This window comes from Carica papaya, chromosome 7 (genome assembly GCF_054855325.1).
Source record: "Carica papaya isolate Zhongbai chromosome 7, ASM5485532v1, whole genome shotgun sequence".
Taxonomy (NCBI): domain Eukaryota; kingdom Viridiplantae; phylum Streptophyta; class Magnoliopsida; order Brassicales; family Caricaceae; genus Carica; species Carica papaya.
Genome location: NC_142315.1, coordinates 23,449,827 through 23,467,500, shown reverse-complemented (window position 1 = coordinate 23,467,500; position 17,674 = coordinate 23,449,827). Strand labels below are relative to the sequence as shown.

The following is a 17,674-nucleotide window of genomic DNA, read 5'->3' as shown; positions in this document are numbered from 1 at the left end:
CCGATGAGCCAATAGCTACCAGATGCACGCAATGACGGTACGGTGGTTGTGCTTGAGCTTGTGCGTGTGTAAGGGGCTGATCCCCACGGTTGGGAGTGTTGAGCTTCATGTGGAGCAACGGTCTCACCCGGCCATGGTGTAATGCCCCCCACTATGGGCAATCGTTGCTCGATTAGGACGTTGCCTCGCGCTAGAAGTATCCCCTCGTTGGTCTATTACCCAGATGGTACAAGATATCATAATCATAGTCCTTAAGAAGTTTTATCCACATTCTCTGACGCATGTTGAGATCCTTTTGAGTAAATATGTGTTTCAAACTCTTGTGATCAGTATAGATCTAAAAGGTCTCTTCATATAAATAATGGCGCCAAGTCTTTAAGGCGTGTATGATTGCGGCAAGCTCTAAGTCATGAGTGGGATAATTTTTTTCATGACTCTTTAATTGTCTGGACCCATAGGGTATGACATTCCCATGCTACATTAGAACACAACCCAGGCCTAGATAGGAGGCATAACTGTAAACTGTATATCCCCCCGATCCACTCAGTAAGGCCAGCACAGATGCAGCAGTCAGCTGCTTCTTTAGTTCTGAAAAATTTCTTTCACAGTTCTCATTCAACTCAAACTTGGCATTCTTCTTTGTGAGTCGGGTTAGGGGAGCCGCTAGACCAGAAAATCCTTCAACGAACCTGCGGTAATAGCCTGCCATTCTCAGAAAGCTACGGATTTCTTTAACTGATGTTAATTTCTCCCAGCCGAGCACCGCTTCAACCTTTTCAGGATTCATTGATACTCCATCCTTTGATATGATGTATCCTAGGAAGGCGGTCTGCTCAAGCCAGAATCCACATTTACTCAACTTTACATACAACTTATTTTTTCTGAGAACCTGCAAAACATGGGCTAGATGGTGAGCATGTTCCTTTCTGCTTTTTGAGTAGATTAGGATGTCATCAATGAACACGATAACAAATTGATCTAAGAATTGTCTGAAGACCCTGTTCATCAGATCCATGAAGATGGTTGGGGCGTTGGTTAGTCCAAATGACATGACCAAGAACTCATAGTGTCCGTACCTGGTTCGAAAAGCCGTCTTGGGGATGTCATCTGTCCTTATTTTCACGTAATGGTAACCTGATCGCAGGTCTATTTTAGAGTAGACCTGTGCACCTTGCAACTGATCAAAGAGGTCATCAATTCTAGGAAGGGGATACTTGTTCGATTGTGACCCTGTTCAATCTTCTGTAATCAATACATAGTCTCAATGTTCCATCTCACTTCCTGGCAAAAGTGACTCCAGCACCCCAAGGGGACGCATTATATCTGATAAAACTACTGTCTTGCAATTCAGTGATCTGTTTCCTCAGCTCCTCCATCTCAACGCGTCTCATGTGGTAAGGAGCAACCGAAATAGGCTGGGTGCCTGACTGTAGATCTATGGTGAACTTGACTTCCCTGTCCACTGGCAGTTCGGGTAGTTCATCCGAAAACACATTTGGAAAGTCTTGGACTACCGAAATATCTTGAATATAATTCTTTTTCTTGGGTTTACTTAGTTAGAGAAAATAGCAAGGTTAAGGTACTCGGCAAATAAGAAAACTTGTAATCAAGGAATAAGTACTAAATAATTTTATTAATTTATAAATGGCTCCTCATTATGAGGATTAAATACAACCTTCTTGCTAAAGCAATCTACGGTGGCGTGATACGCTGCTAGCCAATTTATCCATAAAATTACATCAAAATCCCCCGTGTCTAATTCTGTTAGGTCTACACTCATTTTTCTATTTGCTATCTCCACGGCAGAAGCCCTGTAGACAACTTTTTCCAATAGTGTTACACTCCCAGCAGTAGACACAAATAACATTGAATCAAGTTTATCATGTAATACATTAAATTTGGATGCAAAAACAGGTGAAACAAATGAATGTGATGCACAAATGTCAAACAAAACATGAGCAAGATGGTTACAGATAGTGTACATACCCTGTACCACGTCCGGGTTGGCTTCGGCATCCTGCTGGGTGAGGTTGTAAGCCCTGCCCTAGATATGAGGTCTTCCCTGATTCTGGTTCCTTGGGCATTCTCTCGCATAATGTTGGGTACTCCCACATATGCGATAAGTGTTGTTGAGGCGGTAGCATGGTCGGTCCCCGTGATCCCTTCCACAATGCTGACAGATTTTACCACGTCCTGCCATTGGAGCCTGAGGGGGAGCCTGGATCACCGGTCTGAGCCTCTTGTTCTGTTGGTCAAGCGTAGTAGGTGCTGGTCTGCAGGGTGGAGCTGAGGGTCTGTGGTTCCCTACTAACTGAGGAAGAGTGTGGAGGCTCCTCTCCACTAACTGTGCATTGGCCAGAACGACCGAATAAGTCCTGAGCTCCAGTACAAATAAATGTTGCTTGATCTTTGGGCGGAGGTCCCACTGGAACCTCTTAGCCTTCTTGCCCTTATCCATCAACGTCTCAAGAGAGTATCGGCCCAACTCCAGGAACTTACGAATATATTCTGACACCGTCATGTTCCTCTGGACCAACTGGACAAACTCCATCTTCTTCAGATGTCGGATGTGCTCCGGGAGGTACTCTGCATGAAAGGCTACTAGGAACTGTTCCCAAGTAACTGAAATAGGCAAGGTGGTCTGCTTGAGTTCCCACCAACGGTTTGCTTCTCCCACCAATATATAGGTAGCAAGGGTGACCCTCTATTCAGAAGTCACTCCTAGGGTCTTAAAGATCTTCTCCGTCTCCGCCAACCAGTACTGGGCATCTTCAAAAGAGGATTTCTCTGCAAAAGTATATGAGTTCAGTCTCCTGTACCTCTCTACGTAGCCTGGGTCAATCATGGAAGGAGCTGGGTCCTGTGGAAGAGGGACTGGTCCAGGCTGAGGATAGACTGGGGGGCCATGTGGTGGTACTTATTGATATGGTGGAGGCACTGTATTATACTGTGGCGGTGCCATGCAGTACTGTGGCTGGGGCACCGAATTATACTGTGGCGGTGGCACGAGGTGGTACTGTGGAGGAGCAGGCTCGTACCGGAGTGACTCGGGATCCTCTCACTGCAGTGGTGGCTCAACCTGTGGCAGTGGGGAAGGGTCGGGTAGCCCCCTTCTCTCCTCTTGACCCTGCTAGGCAGCAATGAGTCTCTCTAGCATCTCAAATATCTTATCAACATCTTCCAGAAGTGAACTATCCCAGGCTGCTCGGTTTAGTGGGGGTCTTCCTCTTCTCATCTCTCTGTACTTGCATTTCACAAGAAATAGTTGAGTAATGATTCATTAGTTTGGTATTTCTCTAAGCATCATTGTGTAAGGGATGAGTCTAAGGAATGCGGCTCTAATACCAACTGTAACGACTCCAGAAATTCAAAAGGAAATACATATAATAATTTGAGTGCGGAAGCGAAATAAAAGCTTAAGGTTAACATCCCTTACACAATAACTTAAAAGTACTGAATAATATCACATAATAAGTTCTCTAAAAGAAATACGAGAAAGTGAGAAAAATAAAAGAAACTATAAACATCTAGTATCTACTCGCCGTCTTCTTGTGGATCGGGTTTGGGAACCAGGTCCTCTTGATTTGAAATGGTTAAATAAGGAATAAGTTACACTAACCCAATAAAGACATCACATTATATCACCGTCACAAAAGCAAAGGTTGATAGAAAACCGAAAACAACCAATGAAGCACAAATTTTAAACCAATACAATTATTTAAAATAAAACCACTTACCCTTTTTCTTACCCTTGGAGAACTTGTGAAAACAACCTATAAAGTCAATAACATCATACAGATCACAATTTCATGCATAATCAATAATATAAAACATATCATAAACCCGTTTTCATTAACAATAACTGATTATCACCGTTTTTCGTTTTTACCAGTCTACTAGTATCTATGGGGATCCATAGGGGTTTCTACTACACTTGAACTATTCCCCTTAACAATCTTAATTCCAAGGCCGTCGCCATACCCCGTCCGGTATGAGCACCAAATGACCAAGTCTCCATACCCTGTTCGGTATGAGACAACGTTCACGGTAGGGTTCCCTATGAACCCGGTCCGTCCACCATCTCCCAGGATATCTAGTGAGACTGTCATCTTATCCATTTATCAAATCACATCCCATTCCTATTTGTCCTTAGTCTCCGTTACCAACTCAAACATGAATACATAAAAAGTAACGTGCATCCAACAAGGCAAGCATATCTTAGATTCCCAAAATCAAATAGTAGTAAAGTAAGCAGTGATACATACATTTAAAATCATAAAATAGATAGACCAGATACCATAATGCATTTAAACTATAAAATAAATCAAGTAGGAATCGACAGAGAATAATATCCGATTTCGGGCTCCATTAGCAACCTTAATTAATTATGCATATCTATTAATTTGCACAAAATACAGTATTACCATTTATTCGAACTTTAATTCTTTGATAGGAAATAGGGTGAGGGGTTCTTACTTGATTCGACGTCGAAAACTAGATTGTCACTGCGCCTACGGACAGTCCCTGGGTTCCCTGAATTTTTCCTCGGGAACTGAAACGCGTTTATGGTACCTACACATGTCCCAAAAAACCAAAAAATTAGATATAGGGCCTACTCGGCCAATTTCAGAATTCTGGCACAGCGGCTCCGCCGTGCTCCGGCGACGGCGCCGCCGCCCGCGGTGGCAATCCGCATCGGGTTGGCTGTTTTCGGCCGAATTCAACCAACCTTGCATCGGTTCCTGTGAGAAAACACACTTAGGGCCTCGGTGGGCCAGAAAAACGTAGAAAACCAAAACTCATCGGCGGTGGAGCTCTCCGTTGTGGCGGCTCCTCCGGCTCACGTCGCGGTTTGGTGTTTTGCTCCGATCAACCTGTAGAGGAGGAAACGGTAATCACAACGGTGAAAAAATCACATCGAACGAGAATCGGGAAGAGCCTCATCGGAGGTGAAAATCGAGATACCTCGTGGCAGCAATGCTGAGCTTCAGCGGCGTTCTCCTGTCAATTGGCCAGTGCTTTCGCTTTGATTTGGCCATAGGTGGGTTTAGAATCAAATTCTAAGTAAAGTGTAGAACTTTTACCTCGTTTGGCAGCCGAAAATTGCTCTGGTACGGCGGTGGGTGGCGGCGGTCGGCTCCCCGGCGGCTAGGTTGTCTTCTCCGGTGAGGGGCTCTGACAGCTAGGGTTAAGGTTTGGGTGCGGATGAGGTTATTTATATCCATCTGCTTTTGATCTGAGCCATCTATCTCTTTTAATTTGGACCGTCCGATCGCAATTGAATAGGGAATGAATCTGAACCGTTCATCGCGATTCAATCTGGGCCGTCCGTGCGCGATGCAATCTGAGCCGTTTGTGTGTGTTTTTGATCTAGACCGTCCGTACGCGTGGGAACGGATCTCAGCCGTTCGATCGCGCGCATACGGATCGCCAACGTGGCTTCCTCCTGCGCGTCCTGGTTGGCCGGGGCTGCTGACTGGGCAGTTGACGTGGCACAACTTTTTTAAATTGCGTTTTGACCTACAGTTTTCGATTTTTATTTCAAAAATACCTCAAGAACCCAAATTTTCACCCATTTTTTTGAAAATTATTTTTAATTAAATTCTTAAATAATTTTTACCAATTATTATTATTATTGTTATTATTATTTTCATTAAAATAAATTAAATTAAATTAAATTCTATTAATACTTATTTATATTTATATAAAATAAAATAAAATAATAATAATAAAAATAAAAAGAAATAGTTGTGTGTTACACAAATACACTTATAACTTAAGTTAATTGAAAATCTATCTTCAATAAATGAAAATTTAGCAGTGATTGCAATTATTAGTTTTGGATTTAAATTTTGCTATATTGTTTAAACTACATTTATTTTTATCCATTATAACAATTAGTTTTCTGAATTTTTTCAAATTTCAAGTTTAATATACAAACAAAAGTTTTTATTTGGAAATTTATAAAATTATCAAATATACAATTTAAAAGTCAAAATCACATTTTCTCCTGTCAACTGTACTGATCATCACAAATAATTTTATAAAATTTAATATAATGTGAAACTATTTAAATTATAGAAAAATTTTCTATTATCAATAAAACATAAATGTAATTTTTAAAACAGGGTTATATATATATATAAATAAAATATAATCTGCAATGAATGTTTTATAAAATAATATATATTCATATTTTCAGACAAATATAGTTATGTTATAATTTTTTTGACTATATTATTTGAGTCTCACGTATGTTTTGTTATAAATTAAATGTAGTACATAGTTAATACAAACCTATTTATTTTGAACTGCTATCTAAAATATATATTTATAAATAATATTAATTATATTTTATACATATTTATAAATAATATTATCTTATTTAGTTTTAGATGGTAAAATATAATCCAGCAATAATTATTATCATATTATTATACCTATTTTTCTTATTGAAGTCATAAAAGTATTTTACCAAAACAAAAGATAGCATCCGTTCATGGACCAAATCCAAATCAATTTTTTCAAAGAAAAAAAATTCAAATATTTTTAAAACTTTACTATTTGCATGAAATTCTAAATAAATTATATTATCAAAGGAAAATTTTAAATTTAAGAATTATTCAATGAATTCATATTTTACTAAGTATATATTATGAACAAAAAATGTTTAATAAATATCTCATCTAAGAATATTTATTTATAATCAATGTAAATAACTATGTAAGTACATAATGAAACAAAAAATATCTAATTTATATTAATCAATCATCAAATGAATATTCGTGTAATAAACATATTGTCACGTAAAATTTTTAATTGTCACATTATTTTTGCATAATTCCCATGATACATGATTTCTATAAATAGTATTTTCTTTTTCCAATTTTTACTATTGGTATTTAAAAAATTAGGTTTTTCTGCTATAGAAAGTAATTGGGTTAGAAAAATATTAAAAAGGTCAGAAGGATCGATCAAGCGGTCCAAGATGACCCACGTGGTCCCCCACCCGAAAATCCAACGGTGGATGTGAAGCCCCAAATTTAACTCAAATTCATAAACACGACGGAATCCGGGCTAATCCTCGCTGGATTCTCCTTTAAAGGCACAAAATAAATAACCTTACAAACAGGCTCATCAAAAGTTGAAATCTAATTTCTACTGATATAGATTTTTTTAATATAAATATATGCATTATTATGCACTATTTACAGCAGGGAGTTTTTTCTCTTCAAAATAAAATTGTAATCAAAGCTCTACTCACTCTCGCTCTCTCCATATCTCAAAAAAAAAAAAAAAAGAAAAAAACCCTAGCTTCTTTTTCTTGCTCTGAAATCTCTTATTTCTTACTAAATCTGGTTTTTGTGCTCTCGATTATTGGTTTTTGTGTGTGTTTCTAGGTTTCAATGGTGTGAAATCAAGGCGTTAGGGCGAGATATTGAGGGATCTATAGATATATAGGCCTACGTACACAAAGAGAGGGACCATGGCGTCTTCTGATAAGGAGCTCGAGCAACAGCTCGTGGAGGCTGGGAATAAGCTGAAGGAGCCTCCTCCTTCAGTTGATGAGCTCCTTCCTCTTCTCGACGTAACCTCGGTTTCTTTTTCCTTTCATTTCTAAATGTGCTTGAACTTTTCGATACGTGTTAAGTTTGTGCATGTTTTCTCTTGTGTGTTGTTTCCGATAGAATTATTTCGTTTTGCTCGTTTTGTTTGAATGGAATTTTGTGGTACGGTTTGGTATTTATTCCGTTGTGATCTGTGTTTGCTTTTCTTCGTTACTTCGTCGTTATTTTTCAGGACGATGTCGTGTTAGATGCTGACCGAGGACGTAGTTTCGTTAATTAAAGTCACTTGAATATGCATGGTTCATCTTGAGTTGCTAGTTATATTTTTCTGTTTATCTGTACTATACTTTATCCAGGTGAACCAGTAAATGTTGCCTGTTTGAATAGTCATAACTGATTTGCTTCATCACTCCTTTTATGCTATAATACCGAGTTACTTTGATGGAAAAACCAAGCATGTACAAATGGCTTTGAAGTTTCATCCGCCAGGTTTTAACCCGAGGAATTATGTATTTCCCATGTTATATTTGAGTTTGATTTTTCAAATTGCATTTAAAGCAAACCCGTTTCTGTGATAGATATTGTGACATATAAAGATATCATAGATTATCTTGTTTAGGTATTTAATTAAACATCAGGAATGTTCAGTTGTAAAGATCTACTGGCTAAATCAATTTCATTAAGAAACTACTTAATTGGGAAATCAGATTGATCTGTATCATACATCTTCAATTACACTTATATTTATTACAGTGTCAGGACTGGAGACTAAGCAGGAAAGGTATTATATTTAATAATTGCAGCTTTCCTAATTGGTTCATGTGCTTTTTCCAGGGTAATAGTTGAAGGGAGAAACTTTCTATTGTGACCTTCTTGAAGTAAAGGGACTAGGTTGAAAAGCAATTATGATTGTAATTGTCTGTGATCTCATTGTGTCAATTGAACTAGACTTTGAATAACTCATTCTGTTTTACGTTCTTTGCTGTGTCATAAAGCTAACTGTGTGTTCATGATTCAATATAATTTAACATGCTTTGAAAAATATGCTTCACCATCATATAAACCGAAGCACTTTCGTGGTTATCCATGAATAGTTACCATCCAAGTGCAGGCATGAGTTGTTTTGTTTTTACTTTTCTCTTACTAGATATACCTGCGGAAGTGTCGCGTTCGTTGCCCTTCCATCTTCTCTGCTCTCAGATGTAATTGTCTTTTCTATCAAGCTACTAACCTGCTGAATATTTGGACAAGATCCTTCTTCCCAGTGAGGCAAAACTTATTTCACCTGTTGAATCTTCACCTTTTTTAGCATACAAGGAATACAACATTTTCAGATGAGACATGTATTATGTGCAATATTGATATGCCAAAATTACGAGCACTTGATTCCTCTAGAAACTATTTGGCTGTTTTAAGCTTGTGTTTATGAATGGTTTAAGTTCTGTATTTTTTTCTAAAAATGTTTTATGTCTATATTCTGATGCCACTTTGTTTCTGGATGAATGCAGCAAGTTGAGAATTGCCTTGCAAAGGTAGAACAGTCACCATCCAAGGCAATGCAGGATGCACTTTCTCCATCACTTAAAGCGTTGGTTGCAGATAAACTCTTCAGGCACTCAAATGCTGATGTGAAAGTTGCAGTTGCTTCTTGCATTAGTGAGATAACGAGAATAACTGCCCCAGATGCTCCTTATGATGATGAACAAATGAAGGTACCTCGAATTTGTTGTATTGATATCTTGACTGAATCTGTCCTGTTTGCTTTATTTCATTTCAGTAACGAGTTCTCTTGGTGTGTCTGCAGGAGGTCTTTCAGCTGATTGTTTCTTCATTTGAAAATCTAGTTGACAAGTCTAGTAGATCATATGCGAAGAGGACCTCCATTCTTGAAACTGTTGCAAAAGTTAGATCGTGTGTAGTGATGTTGGATCTTGAATGTGATGTGCTGATTATTGAGATGTTCCAGCACTTCTTGAAGGCTATAAGGTATAGTGCTTTTGATTGGTAGTTTCTAATTAGTATCCTATAACAAGGCATTGTTATATATTTGTATTAAATGGTCGTAATCTGCTTTCTATTGATGTTTTGAATGTTTTTTATGTGTTTCTGGATATTGTAGTTTTCTGTTGCTATTAGTGAAATTGAGGAGAAAGTTTTTTATGAATCTTCTAGGATGTAATCTTGTGCAATGCTACATTATAATATGTTACTTTTTGAGTCAAAGGAGAACTGATTTCCTATAATTTGATGTAACCAATCTCTTGTTCATTCTAGTTTCCTTTTTTTTTTTTTGGTATTTGCGTTTGATTATTTTCCATCCACTATATTTCCCATTTTTGGCCATTGTAAAGTCTTCTTTTCTCCACCAGATGATGGTTTACCTTTAGTGAAGCTTGGTTTTCTCGTATGCAAGTGTTAGGTGTATGTATCATGACAAAGTTGAGAGGCACATGCATCAAAAAGAGGTTATTACATACTTATATGTATATGATTTATCCAACTTACTGATTGTGCCTTTTCTTACATTTCAGGGATTATCATCCAGAGAATGTTTTCTCATCTATGGAGACTATTATGACCCTTGTTTTAGAAGAAAGTGAAGATATTTCTCTGGAGTTGCTATCCCCAATGCTAGATAGTGTTAAAAAAGATAACGAGGTTGGCTATCATGCAGCTGATAATGTCTTTATTATTTTCCTTCATCATCATAAAATTGCTTGAATTTCTAATATTTCGCAGGAAGTTCTACCTGTTGCTCGGAAGTTAGCGGAGAGAGTTTTTATAAACTGTTCCACTAAGGTTAAGCCATATTTGGTGCAAGCAATAAAATCATTGGGCATTTCCCTAGAGGACTATAGTGATGTAGTTGCTAACATATGCCAAGAAACAACTGGTGACATGGAGCAGAATGATGGCACTACTGATGATCATGCGGTAAACCTCTCATCAGTGTCTGTATATATTTCTGGAATTAAACCAGGGGATGGTTTTCGCTTAACCTTTCTCGAAAGAAGACATTTTGGGGCGTTTTGGATGATAAGTTACCCTGCTTTCTTCTTAATAAAGTCTCTGCAAGCAATAAAATTTCTACCTCAGTTCATTCAAGCCCAAATGTCTTCTGTGTATGTATCTTTCTAGAAATTAGGGCAGAACCTTTTTCAGCCACTCCTGTCTATGAACTTTGCGTTGGTCAATAAAACAATTTAAGGCAGTCATCCTGAATTTTATCTTTCTTTAGGTGTCTGTTGACTTCTCTCTGCTATATTGATTTGGAACTATTGTTATGGTTGTTTTTTGTTAGGAGCTTTTACTGATTGTTTGTTGATTTTAACTTCTAGTAGTTTATCTTGTGTATATATATATGTATATTTGCAAATTAATCTTGATTTGTTTCACATGGTTTTTTATGTTATGGTTGTTCAGGCCGATGAGAGCAAGTCAGCAAGGATGAATGTGGATGAGGCAGCTGAAGTATGTTTCTAATTTTGCATCCAGATAAACTTTTATTTCTTTTGTAACTCACTTTAATTTTTGAGCAAAAGTTGAAATCTTTTGCCCTTTTTTCCTCGTCTCCGTGCTTATGTCTTTGTATATGTCTATGTCCATGTCCGTTTTCATTTTATGTTTAGAATTTAAGTTTTGGAGTTATATAGAATTTTGATTTTCAATCAGGCTGATAAAGAGACTGCAAAAGATGTGGAGGTGCCATCTGAACAAGTTGGCCCAACAAATGATGGATCTCCAAGGTCAATAGTTAGCAACGGCATTACACAGGCTAGAGATGATGATTCACTGGCTGATTCAAACTCTACGAAAAAGGAGCTTGGTCATCATACTGATACATCCAAAGATGCTGATTTATCAAGCAACGCTGGACCTGGTAATGTGGGCACTGTGAAGGTAGTTGATACTGAGCCTAAGCTGGAAGCAAGCACCGAGATTAAAGGAAAGAAAACTATCTCTGTAAAAGTGGCTGAACCTTCTGGTGCCTCTCCCGTTGATGGTGAGAAGGAAACTGAGAAAGTTCAAGAAGACAAAGATACTGACAAGGATAGAAGTGGTCCACCTCACAAAGACCTATCTATTTCGGGAGCAGGGTCTTCTGAAAATGAAAAACCGGCTGATATCAAGCCTTCCTCACCTAAGGCAATAGAAGGTGAATCTGTGAATGTTGCTCCTCTATCACCAAGCGAGTCACTTCCTGATGAAAGTCGTCTCAAAAGGTCTATGCGAGTGAAGAAGAAGGAGACCTCACTTAAGGAGGATACACCATCTGTTGATGTGTGCAAAAAGGCCTCTGATGGGACAAGTGATTCAGAGACAAAGCCTAGTAAGCGCCCAGAAAAAAAGGTGGCTTCCGTGACTTCTAATGAGGATAAGACTCAAACATTAATTGATTCATCCAACAAAGAAAGTGGCTCCACAAGTGACTCTGATGCCAGACCAATAAAACAGTCAGCTAAAAAGGTAGAGGCAGCCAGTAATAATGCGGAAGAGCCCCTGAAACAGACAGAGGATAAGAGAAAGCGGAACCGAGGAAAAGCTGCTTCTGTGAAGGGTTCATCAAAAACCCCAAACAAAGATGAGGATAAGGTATGCTTACAATTTGTTTTTTTCCCCGTAACTTCTAATTTAGGTAGTTTAAGTGATGTTATTATTGTTTTAGAGATCTCCCTTCTGAGATAAAATGATTGTTATTGATGTTATTATTATGCAGGAAATGGTTTCTTCTCCAAAGTTGGCCAACAAATCAAGCAAAGATGTTTTGGAGGCAACCCCGAAGACAAATCCAAAGCGGAAGCGTACTCCAGCAAAAGAAAAAGTTGGTATTCATAAGTGTGGTCTGTGTGCTTTTACTTTATGCTTTCTATGAGTAAAGATTATAGTTTGTGAAAGTTTGTTTATCTGTCACTTTTGTTTTTGGCTTAATATCAAAAAATAAGAACCCTTTATATGAAGAGTTTTCCTTTGATGAATGTTCTGCTCTACCATCACAATGCAGTTTGAGCTAGTTTCACATATCTTTCTTCGTTGTCTACTTGCCAACATTCTTGATATTTTAGTCTGTTAACTGGCCTTGTATCTGTGTAAACAAATTTGTGTTTCAATTCATGCCTGAAAACATTCTGTCAATCCAAGTATATTCTAACACTTCGATTTACTTGGTAATCATGTACTTTATAAATGATTTTCTTATTTATGAAATTGCTTTCTCAGGCGTCTGATGTTAAAGAATATGGTGAAAATTTGGTTGGCTCAAAGGTTAAAGTGTGGTGGCCTGATGATCAAATGTGAGTACCATCTGTGGCTGGATCTTATTTACCTCTTTATAGAAGTGCTGAATGACACTATCCTCTGTCTTGATCTTATTCTTTTTCATCCACCCATCTATTGCTTTGTTGTTAATCACCTCATCACTCTCTTACCATTTAGTCAGGATATTGTCCTTCAAAGTGCAGCTTAATAATATTTATCCTTGTTATAGTTTTTTTCTGAAATATTCAGCAGTATCTCACCATTAGGGGGCATGGGGTTTTTTTTTTAATGGTGGGTAGTTGTAGGTTGTAAATCATGTTTGCTTTGATATTTTAGTAACTTAAGGTTGTCTAGTTTCTTTTTTTTAATCAACGCTTATTTTGGGTTGCAGGTTTTATGAGGGTGTCATTGATTCGTATGATTCTGTCAAAAAGAAACATAAGGTAAAATCTTTCAGTATTAAGGATGCATTAGCTCTATTTTGTTGTATGTGTCACCGTCTTTGATCATTTTTAGGATTTCCTACACTCAGATGTTTTGAATCTGTGGGATAAATTGTTGTTCACCTGAAGATGTGCTGATATGTTTCATTTAATCATTTAATGAACATAGTTGTTGTCGCCCTACTTTGTTAGGTACTATACACTGATGGTGATGAGGAAATCCTAAATCTTAAAAAAGAGAAGTGGGAGATTATCAAAAGTGATTCTGAATCTGATGAGGTGAGTGATTTTCCAAATTGTAGATTTATACATTTTGAATTTGGAATCTTAATCCCCATCATATGTTTATGCTAATGTACATTTACAGGAAGAAGCTGCTGATCACACAAATACTGATGCTTCATCTGAAATGTAAGTGCTAATGTTGATATTGTCATATTGGATTCTGAACTGTTATCATTATTTCAAAGTCTGAGATGTTTGAAATTTAGTATCTGAAGTTATTTTCAGGTGGATATAACAATAGTTATCGGGTTTCTTTGTCTGACTAATTCTTTTCTGGTTAAATGTTCTTAACATAAATGTATTTTCTGCATCAACTATAACCAGGCCCGAGAAGAAGAAAGCAAAAACTAATTCTGACCGGACAAAGCAAGGGAAGACAGATGCTTCGCAAAAGAGGTGGATAGATTTTTATTAAACCTTGCTGTTATTCGGACCTATAATTTCTGAAAGTAAAATATTTAATTGGTTTTAGGGGCTCATCCAGCAAGTCAAAAGCTGCAGCCACAAAGTCTAGTCGGAAATCCAAGGATGAGGATAAATCTGAAAGCAAATCCAAAAGTGGTTCTAAGGCTAATAGCAAAGCAGAAAATGACAATGTTGGAAAAAGCAAGGATTCCACTGGTAAAGTTGGTGGTAAATTGGTTGATGCTGCTTCAAAACTTGCCAACAAATCCAAAAATGAGGAAAGTGCAACACCGAAATCTGGCAAGTCTAAGGAAGATAGCTTCAGCATGCTGAAGACTTCTGCCAAGAAGCAAGAGACCCCAACAACTTCAAAATTCAAGAATGAAACAATGAAGACTTCCTCAGCAAAAGGCAAACTTCCAAAAAGTGGTGGCAAATCAAATGTCAATGGTACCGGAAAGTCTAAATCTGGTTCATCAAAGGTCAAAGAAAGTGACGAAATGGAGGAAGACTCAGCTGAGTTGGCTAAATCACCTGAAAGCACAAAAGGGAAAACAACAAAGACGCATGGAAGTGAAGCAAAGTCTGGAAAGAAGCGAAGGAGATGAGGTAAAAGTTGATGATTCTCTTGGACTGCACATTCCGTCTGCTGCTGATCTGTTTGCTCTGGTCCACTCTCCCCTTGCTTACACAGTTAGTAGAACCCCCTCTGGGATTTGTTACCTTTGATATTTTAACTTGGCTTGCGGGTAGCACTGTTGAGATCCACAGTCAGATTAGTTAAATTACAGTGGTTGGTAGGGTAAGGTAGTTCATTTTCTAATTCTTGTTGCCAGATGGAATTTATGTTTTAATTTGGGAATCCACAGTAGAATCCATTGGGTTAGCTTTTGTTGGAAAAGTTGTTTCATAGAGAATGTAATAGATTCAGTATCCTAGCCAGCTGTCATATAATTGCTTTTCCTTCACTCAATGTTGTAGCCACCTAATTCGGCCGTAGTGCTTCCGCTGTGTTTACTAGTATGATATGTTAAATGATGAAAGCAGTATAATTGCTGTTGCTGAGCCATTCTTCTTGCGGTTTGTTAATTATCCTTTTTTATTTAGAAGAAGATTTTCAAACTAACAACTTTTTCTGTGAATTAGAAAGTGGAGAGAACCGATGAGTTGAATGTTTAATTTGATGAGGCAAATTTACTGTAAGGGATTATTAGTGGCCTAAGCTGGCGCGATTCACTTGGAGGAAGGGGGATTGAAATTTGAAACAACAGATAAAAGGGTGCTCTTCGTATAACCTGTAAAAGAGTGGGAGATAGATCAATGCTTCGGCCCACTAATCCTTGACACAGCAAAATCAAAAGACACGGTAAATATTGTATCAGAGTTATTTTATTGTATTTTGATTTTAAAGGTGCAAACAGAACGGAATCTGTTGTTATTAATCTATAATTCAATATAGAATCACATAAACATGTAGTTGCAGGATTATAATAAACTCGATCCTTCACGTGTCATGTTAAAAACACTGTTGAATTTTGCTGTTGCCGGTTTGAGCAAGGGCAGCTCATCTTGGGTCTGGCCCCGACGATATTAAGATGACTAGGTTAAATAGTACCAAGACAGACTTGGCCCATTCGGTACTAATACCACCACTGAAGATTAACTGTTCAGTTTGAATATTGAGGGTGTTGGGCCGAAAACTGAACTATATGTTATAAATATTAGGTCAGGGAAATTCTTTTTTTTTTTTTTTTTTTTTTGAGTGGTGAATATATTGAAAATTCTTAAATAACTAATGTTTTTTTAAAAATAAAAATAAAAATAAAAGAAATACATTGTCGTAATTTTTTTTATTAATTTAAATTGTTTAAAAATCAGTTTTAATAAGGTCATTACTCTTTGTTAGTTGACGTGAACTCATATTGTCTTAGACTAAAAGCAGATGTGTATAACATCTAAAAAACCAAAATCTGACAATTCTTGACTGTCGGTTTCCACTAAATTGTAAAGCTTATAATATATTTATATGTATGTATATATTATTGCATTGACTTTAGTCACTTCACATGACATCGATAAAGAGAACGTGCCCCATAAAATAAAGCCTGAAGTTTGATATATGCAACAACAAACAACAGCAAAAATAAATAAATAAAATAAAAAAAGCGCATTTCATCTCTCTAATGTGAAACTCGTCCTACAATCATCATTCTTGATAGTGTTTATGTGTATATGTGTGCGTGTGTGTATATATATATATATATATGTCGTAGTCTTACTTTCGGTGGTTATTAACCATATCATCTTTCAACCTATATGTGCATACATTAATGCCCACTGAAATTAATTTCCCACTATGTAATAATATCTAGCCATCCATACTTTATATGTAGTAAATCTTCAAGTATTATTATGTTGTTATTATAAATAAATTTATTAAATTCAAATTATTTTTTATGTTGTAATTTTAATTCATTTAATCTTAAATAATTTGAAAATCTCAATACATATGGCCGTTTAATATTTATTTGATCTTAAATTGTTTGGAAGTCTAGGTACATCCTCTATTTATACAATTTTTAAATAAAAAAAATTAAATAACAAATTAGTAAATTAATCTCTAAAATTTAATTTTTAACGTTTTTTTTTATAATTACAATTTGATTCATGATATCTTCTTTTTATTTCAAGTACCTTGTTTTCTTCAATTTTCTTAGGAAAAAAAATTAAAATAATTAGATTGTGTTTGCATATTTTTTAAAAAATAATTCAAAAAATTAATTTAACTAAATAATTAAATTAAATTAATAGTAATATTAGACCTATTTTTATTACTGAATTTATTAATTAATAAAATTATTTTTTGAAGTATCCAAATATAATATAACGATAATAAAATGGAAATAAAGTTAGCATATTTAAAATTAACTTGTAATAAAAAATTATAAAAGATAAAAAATTCAAAAATTAATTTAATAATTGATCTAAAATTAAATAATCTCAGTACAAGCCATAGAATCATATATTATATTTGCACGGCTAAAATTTAAGCTTGAAGCCCTAAGTAAGTTATAAGCTTTGTATCTTATTGTATTTGATTATTCATTATCTCGTATTTTAACCTTTTAAAATTTTTATTGATATTAATTTAACATTTATTACGTGGAATTTGATATATTTTGACGATTTCATTGAAAATATTAAAAATTATCCCACATGATCTTTTGGATGCAACTCCCTTTGTGATCTTTTGGCCTCGTGACTTTTGAATAAATCAATCCAAACAGAGCATAGCACCCAAAAATAAAATAAAATAAAAAAAGGTGACATGGTGTTGAACACTAATTTTAACCAACGTGCATGTTTATTGAAAAAATAATTAATTGAAAAAGTCAGTAAAATAAATAATTATGCAATCAAAATTTTAAAAATAAATTTTTGTTTTGCAGTCTCCTTCTGCTGCCGTTACATGGTCAAAAATGGCTGCAGAAATTGGAGCTGTCAAGTTTTTTATTTTCTTAAAAGAGAGAAAAAAAAAAAACAAAGGCCAAGAAAACACTTCATGGTATGGTTTTTATAATTCGTGAAAATATTTTTTAAAATTATTAGGGAATTTAAATAATTAGAATGATGAACAGAGTTGAGTAATTATATAATTCTAATTGAAAAGAAAGGACGATTAGTTGCATGATCATACTTTCATCACATCGCACAGCT

At 36.0% G+C, this 17,674-nt stretch overlaps 1 protein-coding gene across 3 annotated transcripts; it reads left to right on the top strand.

Annotated features, from left to right (window-relative positions):
- The first annotated feature begins 7,108 nt into the window (after nt 1–7,108).
- On the top strand, nt 7,109–15,026 carry LOC110809206 (transcriptional regulator). 3 transcript variants are annotated; one of them, XM_088207351.1, is made up of 15 exons: nt 7,109–7,244; nt 7,401–7,588; nt 9,077–9,280; nt 9,373–9,554; nt 10,100–10,226; nt 10,308–10,502; nt 10,992–11,039; nt 11,241–12,161; nt 12,286–12,390; nt 12,786–12,859; nt 13,216–13,267; nt 13,460–13,546; nt 13,635–13,678; nt 13,877–13,948; nt 14,025–15,026. In XM_088207351.1, the coding sequence occupies exons 2-15, from the start codon at nt 7,487–7,489 to the stop codon at nt 14,563–14,565; spliced, it is 2,754 nt and encodes a 917-aa protein (XP_088063477.1). In that variant the 5' UTR covers nt 7,109–7,244; nt 7,401–7,486; the 3' UTR covers nt 14,566–15,026. The 3 variants fall into 3 exon arrangements, with proteins under 3 accessions (XP_088063477.1, XP_088063478.1, XP_088063476.1); XM_088207352.1 differs by lacking the exon at nt 7,109–7,244 and having other exon boundaries at nt 7,251–7,588; nt 14,037–15,026; XM_088207350.1 differs by lacking the exon at nt 7,109–7,244 and having other exon boundaries at nt 7,251–7,588.
- The last annotated feature ends 2,648 nt before the right edge of the window (nt 15,027–17,674 follow it).

What these genes read in the sequence shown, in the direction of transcription:
- LOC110809206 (XM_088207351.1), top strand. Translation starts at nt 7,487, where the DNA reads ATGGCGTCTTCTGATAAGGAGCTCGAGCAACAGCTCGTGGAGGCTGGG. An exon ending in GTACTCCAGCAAAAGAAAAA is followed by an intron (nt 12,391 to 12,785) that starts GTTGGTATTCAT and finishes TTGCTTTCTCAG; the next exon opens with GCGTCTGATGTTAAAGAATA. An exon ending in GTGATTCTGAATCTGATGAG is followed by an intron (nt 13,547 to 13,634) that starts GTGAGTGATTTT and finishes GTACATTTACAG; the next exon opens with GAAGAAGCTGCTGATCACAC.